This window comes from Fukomys damarensis, unplaced genomic scaffold (genome assembly GCF_012274545.1).
Source record: "Fukomys damarensis isolate Sample0158 unplaced genomic scaffold, DMR_v1.0_HiC HiC_scaffold_27, whole genome shotgun sequence".
Lineage (NCBI taxonomy): Eukaryota > Metazoa > Chordata > Mammalia > Rodentia > Bathyergidae > Fukomys > Fukomys damarensis.
In genome coordinates, this window is record NW_022900939.1 from 2860474 (window position 1) to 2877630 (window position 17157).

Here is a 17157-nt window from a genome sequence, read left to right on the forward strand (position 1 = left end):
CTTTGACTTTGGAGTAGACACAGGGATCTGCAATCGCGAATATCACGTCATCTTCATCTACTGAATCTCATTTGAAGGCTCAGGCAGAAGTTGTGTCCCTAAAGTGACACGCTTACACTTCAGAGGCTACTGTCCTGTCACATGGAAATGTTCCAGAAATATAACATGGGAAAAAAAAGCTATGAGGAACCGTGAGTTATTTTTGTTCCTGCTTATTAAAAACCTTTTAGAGGGCGTTTTATTGACTCGCATACTTAATGCATTGTCTCCACCACTAACCAATAGGAACAGATATTTAAAAGACTGGAATCCATCTTGTGCTCAAAACTATATCCATGTGGTCACATGCAAATGAAGGTGGGAATCTGGCTAGACAGAAGTAGAAAGTGGTTAATATTTATTTAGATAATAATTCAGCCAGTGAGTGAGGTACTACCAATTTAACCATGTTCCTACTGTATGTTCATTCAGTTAACCATAGGATTTGAGTCTTAATTCAACAATAAAAGCAGTGCACTGATTTTGCTTTGTTATTGGCTCATCATATAGGATATGTAGAAATACAGAATTAAATGAATTCATAGTTTTGGTCTTGGAATGGGGATGTAACTCAGTGCTACTGTGCCTGGCTGGCAAGTACAAGATCCTGAGTATGATTCCTGGTACCAAAGGAAGAAAAAAAATCCCACCTAGTACTTTGGACTTGACTGAAACATTTCACAGAAGAAACATATTCTTCTTTACAATTTCAACAATAGAGTTCCAGAAAAGTAGGGGGAAACTAAAACACTTTATGATTCTTTCATATCTATCAAGTCTCATGTTAAAAAATGGCAACAAAGTTTTTGTAAATAGGGAAAGGAGGAGGGGGTGAAGGGAGGGCAGGGGTGGGGGGAAACAAGAGACCCAAGACCTGTCATGCAAAGGTACAAGATCCCAATGACTAATGTAGCTGTACTATACACGCAAAAAGTACCAATAAACTTAATTTTAAACAATAAAATAAACTGAAATCTCAGTGAGGCATTTCACATTCCTTCTGAAAGTGCTTTGTGGATTTTAACGTCCCTCCTTTTGACCTGTGTTACTTCTTTATCTTCTTTTACTTTCTTTATCCTCTCCTATTCTCCCGTTGTTTACTTACTTTATTTTCACTGACTTCCTTGCGGTTTCTTCACCACATCAAGTAATCCCGTGGACGCGATCTCCTTACACTATTCAGGTCCTCACTTCCGTGGTGCCCTGTTAAAGCGTCTTTCTCTGGTCACCTTTACAGTGACTTTCCACTCAGCAGACCTGAGCGATCACTGTGCCCTACATTAAGCTTCACAGTCCACTCCAGATGCACATGGGAAAACAAACCAACCGACACTCAGAATTTTACAACTGTGGATAGTGGTTAGGACTCTGCAGAGTAAAAGAACTACCAGGATAGGCAGAGATAGGCAGGAAGTGGTTTGTTATGCTGGAGTGGAGCATCACATTATAGAGGCTGAGAACTCTCACGATTCCCGATCTGCAAGTTAGGGGCCCAGCAGAGCTGGTGGCAGGGCTTCCGTTTACAGCCAGAGCCGTCAAAACCAGGGCAGCCACGGGGGTAACCTTCAGGCCAGGGCTGAGAGCTGAGGACCAGGAGTGCTCATCTCCCAGGACAGGAGCACATGCACGTCCTGCTCAAATACTCGGAGCACAGTCCCCTTCCTCTGCCTCAGTGGACTGCAAGGCCCCAGCTGCCTTCGCTGAGGGTGAAAGCTACACTCTGACAATTCCCATGCTCACCTCTTCTGAATCAACCTCACAGATACCCAAATACAATGCTTAGGCTGGGCTGGATGGCTTTTCATCAGTCAAGAGACCATGTAAAATTAATTGAAGACCTGGAAATGACCAAAAACACAGCACATCGCTCGTAATGAACACCATAAATTGGGAAATAAGAAAAGGAAATCAATGAGAAATTATGAAAAAAATATATATATTAACCTTGCTATAAACCCTTTGATGTTGATGAATAGGGTAAATATTAGATCTGAGAAAATCACATTTAGAATCAACATAGGGTACTTCAAAATATTCACAAGAAAGCTTAGAAAGGAAAGAGGTGGGGAAAAGTAAAGACAAACTAAGAAATAGGCAGAACACACTGAGAAGGCCAGATTGAAAAAAAGAGCAAAAAATAAATACAAACTATAAATATAAATGGACAAACATTTGAAGACATGTAAGTTCTTCTTTTGAAGAGATATTTTTACACCCAGATGAAGTGCTGGTGATATCTGAGGGCAACATCAAGGAATTATCAGATAGACACCCATGGTCCGAGGTGGTTTACTCTCTAGGACAACACAGAAAGGGGTCAGCGGAGGGCCTGGGCTGAACCAAAAGTATCTCTCTGGAATCTGAGAGGAAGAGTGGAGGTGACTTTGTTCTTTGCTATGCGCAGCACCTGCCCTCCAGCGAAATCCCCCAGGTAAGGAGCACGGGAGGACCCACCTGTGGAGAGGAGAGGCCCAAGGTGTTAGGTCCGGGAGCCAGAAACACTATGAGAGTGCATGATGGGAGGTGACTGCACTCAGTGCTGTGAGTGTCAAACAGAAAACACTGCTGATGTGCGGGGAGCTGGGTCAGAGAAGGGAAGGATGGCTCAGAGCAGGGAGGGAGGATTTACCAGGAGATGCGTTATGTCTATGAGAAGTTTGCTCAGTGCTCCGGAAAACACTGGGATTCTTATGGGAGGAACTGACAAGGGGCACACAGAGAGGCAGCAGAATGGACGGAAAATAACAAACGTTTACTCCATCGATGGGGGTCGATCACACCTAATGGCCGTGCCCTCATAGATCCAGCACTGGGCTCCAACTCCCCCTTTCCTAGGGTTTTAGAGCCGTGATCTCATTCACTTGGTTACATTGCAATTTCACAGTTCACAAAGCTGATATTCAAAACATGGTGTGGAGGCAGTTGAATTTCAACCCAGATGTGACACTTTGTTAGCAGAGGATACCTTTAAATTTCATTTTGTTATCTATTCTAGCCAGGTAGAAGGGAGCATTTTTGTTCAGCAAAACTAACAATGTTTTTCATTTACAAAACTTTTGAGTGAGATTAGATGCCTCTGTCACTGGTAATTTCTGAACTATAGAGAGCAAAGTGAAGAAGTTATCGTACATTGGGACATTACCTAAGGTTTTTGCTATTAAAGTGTTCTTTATCAGGATAATGTGTAAAACAGACCTTTAACTTACAGTACCTGAGAGGGGAGGAATTGGACACTTTTCACTTTACTTCTAACTGTCATTTCTGGTGCTAACATGAGATGAGTTAAATGCCCTGCATGACCTAAGCACACGATTTCACCAAAATGTAGTCCTAAGTCTAAGACATGTGACCTCTTCCTTCATTTTTCCTTCATCTATGGGTCGGTATGTGGACAGAGCAAGCCACAGTATAGATGCTGCACCACAGGCGGATGTACAGGGGGAAATGAAGCCATCTGCCTGCAAACAGGAGTCACATGCTCAGACTGACTTAATGGTATTAATTCGTACTCAGATCCCACCTCTCTGACTCCTGTGTCACATCTCTCAGCTAAGAAAGGAAATACAAATTTTTTTAATTTCCTAAAATGGCATGACCTATGGATTTTTAAAAACAAGGAATATAAGAGAAAGGAAGCAAGTGAAATAAAAAATGAACATGATACAAAAAAATAACTGTAGATATATTATAAATATCAATGAAACATTGAATGTAAACTAGTTAAGCACACTCTTTACACACAGTGACAGTATAACAAAGTTAGGGGGAAAAATAAATACAAACACATCTATGTGTTACTCAACATGAAAAGGGCATTGCTGTGTGCAGTTTTCATTGCTTCTCCACCAGGTAAGAGTGACGAGGAGAAATGGGGTTCCTCAGAGGGAGTCCGCATCCCCAGAGAGGGCCATGTTTGCACAGTTGCCTCCTCATTTCCATTTGCTGAAGTCTAACATCATATCATGGTCCCACATGACATTTTATGAATGTGCTAAGTCTCAAATCAGACCTCCCTTGGTCACAATTTATCCCAGAGAACACTAATGCTTTTAGCATGCATTTCCCAGTCTGAGTATTTTCAAGGACTCTTGTTTCATGCTAAATACGTAAGACTTTGCTGACGTCTTTGTAGACACATCTCAATTGCTCCTCACAAACAAAGCTTTGAGGGGTTTCGGTAGAGTGAGCTTTGCTATTTCTCTGCCTCAGATGAGGAGACCATGCTCTGCAGGAACTAAATAATTCCAAAGGACATGGAAAAACCCAGGGTACATGCAAGACCTAAACCTGCATCCCAATTCCCTGTCCATAATTCTTTTTCCATCTCTACATGAGTCAAAGAAGATGGAACCCTTGTTCAGAAGGACGTGAGAGAAAATTTCTCCAGCATCACTTCCACATCTTTCCAAGAATGAATTTCTGATTTCTAAGTCATAATTCAAGATTGCCCTTCCCTCTTTTCTGAGACCATGGTAAGCTTCTGTACTTAACAAACATTTCTAATTTAAAAACACAAGTGAATTAGAAATGATGGGGTGTCTACAGTGTATCTCGATTTGTTTAGGTCATAGTTGATGACTCAGTTGCTTTTTCTGAAGCTTTGACTTGGAGATGCTGGGAGTGCAGCTCAGTGACAGAACATTTGCCTACTGTGTGCAAAGCCCAAGGCTCTACCCTGACACGACATTAGAAAACTTAGAAGCCTTGGACAGAGGGATGTAGATCAGTGGTAGGATGATTGCCTAGCAAGTGTGATGCCCTGGGTTCTATCTTCTAAAATACAGGCACTGACTGACATGGGTCCAACATTCAAGTGCAAAAACATTTTAACTAGCAGAGAGTACAGTGCTGCTTTTCCTATTAACTTTCCTGTTGATTTCTTAAGAGAACGGCAAAAACCCCAGGCCGGTGATGATGTGATTGACTGGAAGGTAAATGCATCCTTTTCACTATGTTACTTTGTCACTGAAGGGGTAGCATGCAAAAACAGTGTGACAACACAGTCCTTCTACTGACTCTAGACGCATTAGTACAAATCCACTAAGAGAATCATTAGTTCATTGTCAAGGTGATTATCTCACACGTTCACTTTTTCTTTTTTATCAAGAAAATATAGCACTGCAATGATCAAAGAGTAATTTTGTAATAAACTAGGTGAAATTCTGTATCATGAATTGGTCTACTGTTAGGTACATAATCTGAGAAATTCATATAATTTGCTGATTCTCCATTTTCTTGACAGTTAGTGATATATATATGGGAATGCACAAATTCCCTCTCTCCCTCTGTCCTCTGATATCTCTGTCTCGCTGTCTGTCTGTATGTCTACCCAGTATGTATGAGACAAACTGGCTCAGAAGCATGAAGGAGAATTTGTTAGCTACTTCAGGAAATATGGTTTAGGAGATAAACTCATTTAAAATCTGTAATCTGGAAAACATAGTACTGTTCTCTGTTCATCTTTTCATTCACCCACATGTTAAGGAATTTGACTATGTGGTCTGTGAAGATGTATCAGCCATACCTCTAAAAAATATTTCATATTTGTACTCAGAATAGCAACCTTTATCATGGCCCAGAAAGATGTGCACATTCTGCTCCTTCAAACCCCATGATTATATTGCCAAGATGAGAAGAAAGGAACCACACATAATAACTAAACTGAGGAATTCAGGAAGGTGAGCTTACTCTGGTCTGTTCATGTGGCTAAAATAAGAATAAATATCACAAGAGAATGTACCAAATTAAAAGCGAATTATACCTGTAGATCACATTACTTAGTGGGTGACACGCTGGCAAACACAAATAATGTAGAGTTTACCGTGTGGCTATATGAGGAGGGATGAGGAGGAAGATGAGGGATCACAAGCAGTTATCAGGACGTGGACAGGCAGTCTGCAGGCTCAGATCAAACTCTCGGGCCCTGAACACTCAACCCTCTGCATCTGTGATGCAGAAAACTCCTGACAATAACTGCAGTGAGAGGAGTCTAAGACACCAGCAGATTCTTTGAACATGAACTACAATGTGTGAAATGTGTGTTGTACAGAAGCCCAGCATAAGTGGACTCTGGGCTCCTAGGGTTCTCAGCACGATACTGAACACAGCCACTCATCTGGGAGAGAAAAAGCAGACTGAGAAATCCCACAGAAAACAAAAGATTTGAAGGCTGTAGCATGTGAAAAAAATTAAATTAAGACATGAAATACCAGACTACAAACTCACCCATCCCAGGACCCAGTGTTTGGAGTCCTATCTTCCTGTACCGACTCAGAGCCCATCCTTCATCCTGATGACATTAGAGCGACCATCATCAGGACAACACTGAACACACTCATCATGCTGTCCTCAGGTGCTGTATAATTTAACTTTCAAAATACTATCTTGGGGTCAGCCCCAAAGTGGCGAGGAAATTTATTTCCCCCTTCGATGCACACTGAGGCTACAGTCTTAAGTGAAATGAATAGGACACACTTGAGTAAATACCAAATAGTTTCTCTGGGGTGCAAAACTAAAAGTGTAAATAAGGTTCAAATGGTATAACTGAGAGTGTGATACAGGAAGAAGATGGCTAAAGGAGAAGTGGAAAGGGGAGGGGAAAGGAAATAAGATTTTAAAAGTGTAAAAAAAAGGAAAAACTGGACAGAAAGTCTTTGTAAACAGGGAAGGGTGAAGGGGGTGAAGGGAAGGCAGGGGAATGGGGAAACAACAAGAACCAAGACGTATCATGGGACGGTACAAGATCCCAATGATGAGTGTAACTGTATTATTTGATTCAAAGTTTCTATAAACTTACTGGGAGAAATTTTTATTCTACTCATACGTAAAAATTAAATTCAAAGAAGTTAGGTTAAGAGCAATGTTCCAAGCTAGTAAATAGTAAGGATGACACATTAATGTAAATCCACCCCTTCCATGAGACCTAGCTTTTACAAACAAGGTTGCATTTCATATTCAAATTATCTTTCTTGATGTCCTATGACTCTAATGTTCTATGCAACCCACTGTATACACTGTGCATTTATCTGTGAATCTCTCTTCTAGGAAAACTCTTGCACAATGCTTGGTACAGAAGAAATACTGATTAAAGATAAATTAAGTAAACTTAGAATGATATCAAATTAATTAGTGGCATTTTGAATGGAAATTGGCTTCCCGGAAACATGGCTCTGACCCCGGACGATGTCCTACCCTACGACTGTGCCTCGGTTAGCTCATGTGCAAAATGCATAAGCAGGGGAGACAAACCATGAACCCCTCAGCTTCAAAACAATGAAGATACAGATTGATCCTCCACCAGTTTTTGCTCACACCAAACCTTAGATCAGGAGAATGTAGAAGACCAGATTTTCTCATAACAAATGACGCCTCACGCACTTTAACGGGTAGGTACCTTACTATGGCTCCTCTTGCTGCTCCTTCATCTCTTTCTGCCACAGAGTGCACTGTGATCCTACACAGCCATCTATGAAGAACACCACAGAGGCGAGTGCGTTCATCCTGCTGGGACTCACCAGCACCCCAGAGCTGCAGCTGCCCCTCTTTGCCATGTTCCTGCTCGTCTACCTCCTCACTCTGGCTGGGAACCTGGGGATGGCCTTGGTGATCCTGCTGGACCCCCGGCTGCACACCCCCATGTACTTCTTCCTCAGCAGCCTGTCCCTGGTGGACTTCGGCTGCTCTTCAACGATCACCCCAAAGGTTTTGGCTGGTTTGCTCACTGGCGACAAACTTATCTCACACTATGCCTGTGCTGCTCAGATGTTCTTCTTCATACTCTTTGCAACCATGGACAATTACCTCCTGGCAGTCATGGCCTTTGATCGCTTTGCAGCCGTATGTAAGCCCCTGCACTACCCTGTGATCATGACAAGGAAGGTATGTGCCAGCCTGGCCTTTTCCTGTTACACCTCTGGTTTTCTGACTGCTGTTGTTGATGTTGCAGACACCTTCTGCCTCCCTTTCTGTGCGACCAATGTGGTCCATCACTTCTTCTGTGATATTCCAGCAGTCATGACTCTGGCTTGTTCTGATAAACACATTAATGAGCTCATTCTTGTTTTTGTTGCAAGCTTTCATCTTATATTTGCACTAACTATTATTTTAGTTTCCTACATGGTTATATTCATCACCATTTCAAAGATGCACTCAGGTGAGGGATACAAGAAGGCTCTGTCCACCTGTGCCTCCCACTTCACTACCGTCTCCATCTTCTATGGGACGGCCATCTTCATGTACCTGCAGCCCAGCTCCAGTCACTCCATGGACACAGACAAGATGGCGTCGGTGTTCTACACCATGCTGATCCCCATGCTGAACCCACTGGTCTACAGCCTGAGGAACAAGGAGGTCAAGGGTGCATTCAAGAAAGTTATTGCCCAGGCAAAATTGTCTTTAGCATTTTGACTTTGACTTTGGAGGAGACACAGGGACCTACAATCGTGAATGTCACGTCATCTTCATCTACTGAATCTCATTTGAAGGCTCAGGCGGAAGTTGTGCCCTAAAGCGACACGCTTACACTTCCGAGGCTACTGTCCTGTGACGTGGAAATGTCTCCGGAAGTATAATATGTGAACAAAAAGCTATTTTGAACCATGTGTTATTTTTGTTCCTGCTTATTAAGAAACTTTTAGAGGGCGTTTTATTGACTCACGTACTTCATGCATTGTCTCCACCACAAACCAATAGAAACACACATGTAAAAGAGGGGAATCTGTGTGCCCATTGTGTGTTCAAAACTATATCCATGTAGTCACATACAAATGAAGGTGGGAATTTGACCAGACAGAAGGGGAAAGTGGCTAATTTTTATTTAGAAAGTAATTCAGTGAGAAAGTGAGGTACTAGAAATTTAATCATGTCTACTACTATTTACTCCTTAACAGTAGCATTTGAGTCTTAATTTAACAATAAAAGTGGTGCCTGATTTTGCTTTTTTATTGGCTTATCATATGGGGACATGTAGAAATACAGAATTAAATGAATTAATAGTTTTGGTCTTGGGCTGGGGATGTAGCTCAGTGTTGCTGTGCCTGGCTGGCAAGTGGAAGATCCTGCGTATGATTCCTGGTACAAAAAAAAAACAAACAAACAAACAAACCTAGTACTTTGGACTTGATTGGAACATTTCATAAAACAAACATGTTTCTGTTTAAAATTTCAACAATAGAGTTCCAGAAAAGTAGGGGGAAACTAAAACATTTTGAGATGTATTCATATCTATCAAGTCTCAGGTTAAAAAATTGAAACAACGTTTGTGTAAATAGGGAAGGGAGGAGGGGGTGAAGGAAGGGCAGGGGTGGGGGGAAAAATGAGAACCAAGACCTGTCATGTAAAGGCAGAAGTTCCCAATGATGAATGTAACTGTCCTGTATACCTAAAAAGTACCAATAAACTCAATTTTAAAAAATAAAATAAACTGATGTCTTAGTGAGGCTTTTCGGTTTCCTTCTGAAAGTGCTTTGTGGATTTTAACGTCTCTCCTTTTCACCTGTGTTACTTCTTTATCTTCTTTTACTTTCTTTATCCTCTCCCATTCTCCCATTGTTTACTCACTTTATTTTCACTGACTTCCTTGCGGTTTCTTCACCACATCAAGTAATCCCGTGGACGCAATCTCCTTACGCTATGCAGGTCCTCACTTCCGTGGTGCCCTGTTAGAGCATCTTTCTCTGGTCACCCTTACAGTGACTTTCCACTCAGCAAACCTGAGCTATCGCTGTGGCCTACATTAAGCTTCACAGTCCAGACGCACATGGGAAAACAAACCAACTGACACTCAGAATTTTACAACTGTGGATAGTGGTTAGGACTCTGCAGAGTAAAAGAACTACCAGGATAGGCAGAGATAGGTAGGAAGAGGTTTGTTATGCTGGAGTGGAGCATCACATTATAGAGCCTGAGAACTCTCACGATTTCCGATTTGCAAGTTAGGGGCCCAGTGGAGCTGGTGGCAGGGCTTCCGTTCAGGGCCAGAGCCATCAAAACCAGGGCAGCCACGAGGGTAACTTCCAGGCCAGGGCTGAGAGCTGAGGACCAGGAGTGCTCATCTCCCAGGACAGGAGCACATGCGCGTCCTGCTCAAACACTCGGAGCACAGTCCCCTTCCTCTGCCTCAGTGGACTGCAAGGCCCCAGCTGCCTTTGCTGAGGGTGAAAGCTACTCTCTGACAATTCCCATGCTCACCTCTTCTGAATCAACCTCACAGATACCCAAATACAATGCTTAGCCTTGGCTGGATGGCTTTTCATCAGTCAAGAGACCATCTAAAATTAATATAAGAAATGTCTGTTCATTTCAGATGCCCATTTTTTAATAAGGTCTTTCTTTATATTTGGAGGGCCTGATTTTTTCTTTGTTCTTTATGTATTTTAGATAGTAGACCTTTTTCTGAGAACAGCTGTTAAAAATTTTTGTCCACATTTTACGTTGTCTCTTAGCTCTGTTGGTGGTTTCTCTTGCAGTGCAGAAGCTTTTTAATAAGATGAGATCCCAGTTGTTGATTCTTTGTGCTAGTTCCTGTGCTACTGAGGATTTGTTCATAATGTCTTTTCCTATGCCACTGTCTTTGACAGTTCTGCCTAACTTATCGTCCAGCAAGTTTATTGTTTCTTTTTTAGTATTTAGATCTTTAATCCACTTGGATTTTAGTTTAGTACATGGTGAAAGATAGGGGTCTAGGTTAAATCTTTGGCAGGGTGGAATCCAGTTTTTGCAACACCATTTGATAAAGAGGCTGTCTTTCTTCTAATGGGGATGGTAGGCTCCTTTGTCAAAGATGAGGTAGCTGAGTGCATTTGAACACACATTTCTCCAACAAAGAAGTAAAAGTGGCAAATAAATATATGAAAAAATGTTCCACATCCCTGGTTATCTGAGAGATGCAGATGAAAACAATACTGAGATTCCACCTCAACCCAGAAACAATGGCTCCTATCAAGAAATCAACCAATAACAAATGTTAGCTGGGCTGTGGGGAGAAAGGAACCCTTCTCCATTGTTGGTGGGAGTGGAGACTGTTGCGACCACTGTGGAAATCAGTATAGACATACCTCAAAGAGCTGGCATTAGAGGTTCCATTTGACCCAGCTTTTGCTCTGCTGGGTATATTCCCAAAAGAATTAAAAGAATCATACCACAGTGATATATGTACACCCACGTCTTTAGCAGCACATTTTGTAATAGCTAAAACTTGGAAATAGCCCAACTGCCCATCAGTTGGAGACTGGATAAAGGAGGTGTAGTTTTTCTCTAAAATGGAATACTACTCAACCATAAAGCATGAGAAACTTGGGTCATTCATAGGAAAATGGATGCATATTGAGGCCATAATCTTCAGTGAAATAAAGGAGACACACATGTGGAAATACCAAATAGTTTTTCTGATATGAAAAACTAAAAGTGCAAATAAGATCCAAAGTTTATAACTGATAATATGAAATATGAAGAAAAGGGCTAAAGGTGTAGGGGAAGTGGGAACAGTAGGGGAATGGAAATAAGGGACAGGAAAAAATGGAATCAAAGTCTTTGTAAATATGGGAGGGTGGAGGGGGCAAAAGGAGGGCAGGGGTATGGGGAAAAAATGAGAACCAAGATCTGTCATGTAAAGGTACAAGATCCCAAAGAAGAATGGGACTGTACTGTATACCTAAAAAATACCAGTAAACTCAATGAGAAAAAAATTAATGTAAGAGCTAGAAATGAACAAAACAACAGCACATCATTCTTAATGAACACCATAAATCAGGAAATATGAAGAGGAAATCAATGAGAAATTATGAAAGTAAAATATATTTTAACCATTCTATAAACCCTTTGATGTTGATGAGTAGGGTAAATATTAGACCACACAATCAAATTTAGAATCAACATATACAAGTTGATGCTTCAAAATATAAACAAGACAGCTTAGAAAGCAAAGAGATGGTAAAAAAGAAAGACAAATTAAGAAATAGGCAGCACACATCGAGAAGGCCATATGGAAAGAACAGAGAAAAACATAAATGCAAAGAATAAATATAAATATAAATGGACCAACATTTGCTGAACTGAGGAAATGTAAGTTCTTCTGTTGAAGAACTATATCACTATTGGAAAGAATTCATTTGAAAAAAAATGTGTATTGCAAAACAGGAAAAATAAGGACAAGAACAATTTTTACAACAAATTTATATTTACTTCACATCATTTTCCTTCATAAAAGAATATGTCAGCAATACCTTAGTATTGTTTAAAAGACTGACCTCCTTCTGAGGCGTGTCCTTCTCCTGCCCCATTCCTCTACACTCAGGGGTTTATCTCTTCCCAACCCTACCTTGATACTGGTTCTTTTTCAAACAAGAACACAAAGAAAAATATTTTTGAAGATGGAAAGAAAATACATATCATTTCCAGATTTTTACACCCAGATTAAGTGCCAGTGATATTTGATGGCAAAATCAAGGAATTATCAGATATGCACAAATGGTCCAAGGTGGTTTACTCTCTTGCACTACAGCGAAAGGGGTCAGTCTTTCTCATAGCTGAAGGAGTATAGACAGACAAGTTGGGATTAGGATCCCTAGAGCACATAAACTAGTAGAATGAAAAAAAATAAAAATAAAACCAGGTTGTAGAAATTAATGAATTATTTGTATTCTTGACAAAATTTTAATCAAAAAATATAATTGGACAAACATTTTTCAAACAATTGGACAGACATAGACAAACAGATAGGTCAATTTATGACACTAGAGTGCACTCAAATGTATTTGGCCAATTGAATTATAAAATCTCTTTTAGTTAAGACTAGTCAAAACTTTTGCATGTCAATAAACAGAAATCTCATAGAATTAGAATCAAAAGGAATGAAAGCTCTTTATGACTGTAAATGAAACCTTTTATAACAAACTCAAAACCAACAAGCAAACATACATATTTTCTTGTTAAATCATTTCCATGCATCTTCTCTACACACTTAGGACTTCTGGTCTTGTATATCTTTCTTTATCTCTTTCTAACAAGAAAAGCATTCAAAATCATTTCATATCAAAAGTATATCTCTTTTACTTATAGCTTTCCTCATATTTTCCTTTGTCTCATTTACTGTTAACCTTCTATAACAAACTTCAGTTGTTAAAATCTTAGTGTCCTTTTTTCTTTTCTCAGATTATTATATCTTAAAATTTGACTGGCTGTCAATTGAAGAGTATTAACCTGGAGTTTTTTTATCAGCAAAGTACAGAAAAGAGAAAGTTCACCCTATAATCACAATTTAAAAATTTGCAATGTACAAGAAAATTCCTTCTAGGCACACCAATCAAACATCATCTCAAATTGAAGCAAAGATACATTTATCAAATAGTTAAAGTTTGCAACTTAATTCCTCTTGTAAAATCCCTTGATATCTTGCAGTTTCTCCGGCTTTTTGGCAACAAGCTAATAACACAGTGCTGGCCTTTGGGCTATTCGCATGTATTTTCCTAATCAGTTCCAACAATGTAGTTATATTTCTCTTTCAAGTTTCCTGTTTCTGTACTTTTTTCTGATATGGCCCAAGAAGATAACCTTTTCCAAATCCTAACTTTTCTTTTGTATACTGTTCCCTACAGACTGGCTTAGCTGAGGCCATGATAACTCACAAAGAGTTTCCTGAGCATCTTTGGTTTTCATTTTATCCCCTAGTCCCCTGCAAAGCCTTCATCAACATTTTGAATCCTACATATAAGAACAGTTGGTTTAGTATTCGCAGCTCCATGATCACTCAATATTCCCTTGTCTGGTGACACAGGACAAACAAAAGGTGGGCCCATCTGAGCTGTGGAATACTGTCGCATTAGTGCTCCATTTTGATCATACCAGACGCTGGCCACAGAATCACAGAAACAGGCCACAACAAGCTCCAGGAGTCAGGGAAGGATCTTTAAGCACAAACGCCCCCTCCCTGTGTCTTGGTGCATGGACAAAGCAACTGATGGCTTCCATAGCTCATTCCATTCACTCTCCTGTCTCTTTTACACACACAGTCTCACAAGAAGTTAACACATTTCCTTCCTGTGCACCTTAAAAAGCACAATAACAAATTGAGGGGAAGCAAAACACTCACAAATAGGCCTGCACTGTATATTTTGCCCAAATTGGCAATATAAATCCTCCAAACAACAGAGAAGGGAGGGGAAACAGCCCTCCAATCTGTAATCAGCCCAAATGTTTAATTAAGAATGAAAGCAAAGCAAGACAAACTAGGGCGCAGCCCAGGGATCTCACCATTCAGACAGACGATTCCATTCATGCACCTTCCTTCTGCCAACTCTGTTCTGAATTGAGCAATTTGCTGGCAGCAAGCTGGGCTACAAGTCCTAGAAAGGGAACCCAGGAAATCCCGGGGGCGCACCTCTTCCCTTCCGAGGAGGCGGACAGCTGCTATCTCTAGGGGGACTCATGTTAAGGCACAACATGGGACATGTCGCTTAACCCTTTCCTTCCTGGCCAACACATCAAATCTTGTGGAAGGAATTGGCAGGTGACATACAGAGGGGCATCAGAATGGACGTAAAATAATAAACGCTTACTGCATCGATGGGAAACGATGACACCTAATGGTGATGCCCTGACAGATACAGCACTGGTCTATAACTCCCCCTTTCATGGGGCTTTAGAGCACTGATCTCATTCAGGTGGTTACACTGCATTTTCACAGTTCACATTTCTGATATTCAAAACATGGTGGGGAAGCTGTTAATTTTAAACCCAGATGGAGCACTTCTTAGTTAGCACAGGACACCTCTAAAATGCATTTAGCTATCTATTCTAGCCAAGCGGAAGGTGGCTGTTTAGTCAGTAAAGCTGAGGATGGTTCTTTTCATTTACAAAACTTTTCAGGGAGACTAGATACCTCTGCTATCGGTTATTTCTCAAAAAAACAGAGCAGAGGGCAGAAGTTATCTTACATCCTGTCATTTCATAGGACTTTTGCTATTAAAGAGTTCTCTATCAGGATAATGTGTAAAACAGACCTTTAACTTACAGTACCTAAGAGGGGAGGAACTGGACACATTTTTTTTAATTTCTATTTTTCATTTCCTGGTGTTGACATCAGAGAAATTACATGCCCAACACATAACACGAGCAGTCACTTACATCAAAATCTGGTCCTAAGTCTAAGACATGTGACCTTGTCCTTCTTTTTTCCTTCATGCATGGGCCGGTATGTGACAGAGCAAGTCACAGTACACACGCAGCACCACACTGGGGTATGCAGAGTGGAGATGAAGCCATCTGCCTGCGCACACGAGTCACATGCTCAGATTGACTTAGGGTATTTATTGTTGATTGGATCCCACCTCTCTGACTCCTGTGTCATATCTCTCAGCTGATAGTAAACACAAGAAAGGAAATACAAATTTTATTTTTAATTTCTTAAAATGGCATGAACCAAGGATTAGTAATAATAAGTAATATAGTAGAAAGGAAACAAGTGAAATGAATATGAACATGATAGAAAAAAATAAATATGAAGTGAATGTTATAAATATCAATAAAACATTGAATGAAAATTAGTTAAGCACACTGTTTATACACTTAATGACATCGTAACAAAGTTGGGGGAAAATAAATACAAATGCATCTATGTGTTACTCAACATAAAAATGGCATTGCTGTGTGCAGTTTCATTGCTTCTCCACCAGGTAAGAGTGACGAGGAGCAATGGGCTTCCTCAGAGGGAGTCCGCATCCCCAGAGAGGGCCATGTTTGCACAGCTGCCTCCTCATTTCCATTTCCTGATGTCTAACATCATGTCATGGTCCCACATGACACAGTCATGTGCTAAGTCTCAAATCACACCTCCCTTGTCACAATTTATCCAAGAGAACGGTAATATTTTCAGCACACATCTCATCAGACTGAGTATTTTCAAGGATTCTTCTTTCATGCTATATATATATAAGACTTTACTGAAGTCTTTGTAGACACATCTCAATTGCTTCTCACAGACAAAGCTTTGAGGAGTTTTGGTAGAATGAACTTTGCTATTTCTATGCCACAAATGAGGAGACTATGCCTGCGGAAGCAAAATAGTTCACAAGGACATGGAAAAACCCAGGGTACATGCAAGATCTAAACCTGTGTTCCAGATTCCTGTCCATAATTCTTTTTCCATCTCTACATGAGTCAAAGAAGATGGAACCCTTGTTCAGAAGGCCGTGAGAGAAAATTGCTCCAGCATCACTTCCACAACTTTCCAAAAATGATTTTCTGATTTCTGAGTCACAACTCAAGATGGCCGTTCCCTCTTTTCTAAGACAAGGTAAGCTTCTCTACTTAACAAACATTTCTAATTTAAAAGCACAAGTGAATTAGAAATGATGACGAAACTACAATGTATCTCCATTTGTTTAGGTCATAGCTGTGACTCAGTTGCTTTTTCAGAAACTTTGACTTGGAGATGCTGGCAGTGCAGCTCAGTGGCAGAACATTTGCCTACTGTGTGCAAAGCCCGAGGTTCTACCCTGACACCACATTAGAAAACTTAGATGCATTGGACAGAGGGATGTAGATCAGTGGTAGGATGATTGCCTAGCAAGTGTGATGCCCTGGGTTCTATCTGAAAAACTACTGGAACTGACATGGGTGCAATATTCAAATGCAAAAACATTTTAACTAGCAGAGACAATAGGGCTTCTGTTCCTATTAACTTTACCGTTGATTTCCTTAAGACAACAGCAAATACCCCACAGGTAATGTTGTGATTGACTGGAAGGTAAACTCATCCTTTTCACTGTATGTTACTTTGTCATTGAAGGGGTAGCTGGCAAAAACAGTGTGACAATACAGTCCTTCTACTGCCTCTAGAAGCATTAGTAGGAATCTACTAAGAAGATCATTAGTTCATTGTCACTGTTATTTTCTCACACGTTCACTCTTTCATTCTTTTTTATCGAGAAAATATACCACTGCCGTGAACAAAGACAGTAATTTTGGAATAAGATAGATGAATTTTGAAACTTGAATTGTTAGGTATAGAATCTAAGAAATTCATATAATTCCCCAGTTCTCCATTTTCTTCACAGTAAGTGAGATGTATATATGAACACAAATTCCCTCGCTCCCTCTCTCCTCTGATATCTCTCATCTCTC

General features: G+C 40.4%; 1 protein-coding gene across 1 annotated transcript; it reads left to right on the forward strand.

Moving 5' to 3' along the window:
- Positions 1-7506: 7506 nt before the first annotated feature.
- LOC104868465 (olfactory receptor 5B2) lies at positions 7507-8445 on the forward strand. Its single transcript, XM_010633223.1, has one exon. The coding sequence runs from the start codon at positions 7507-7509 to the stop codon at positions 8443-8445; it is 939 nt and encodes a 312-aa protein (XP_010631525.1).
- The last annotated feature ends 8712 nt before the right edge of the window (positions 8446-17157 follow it).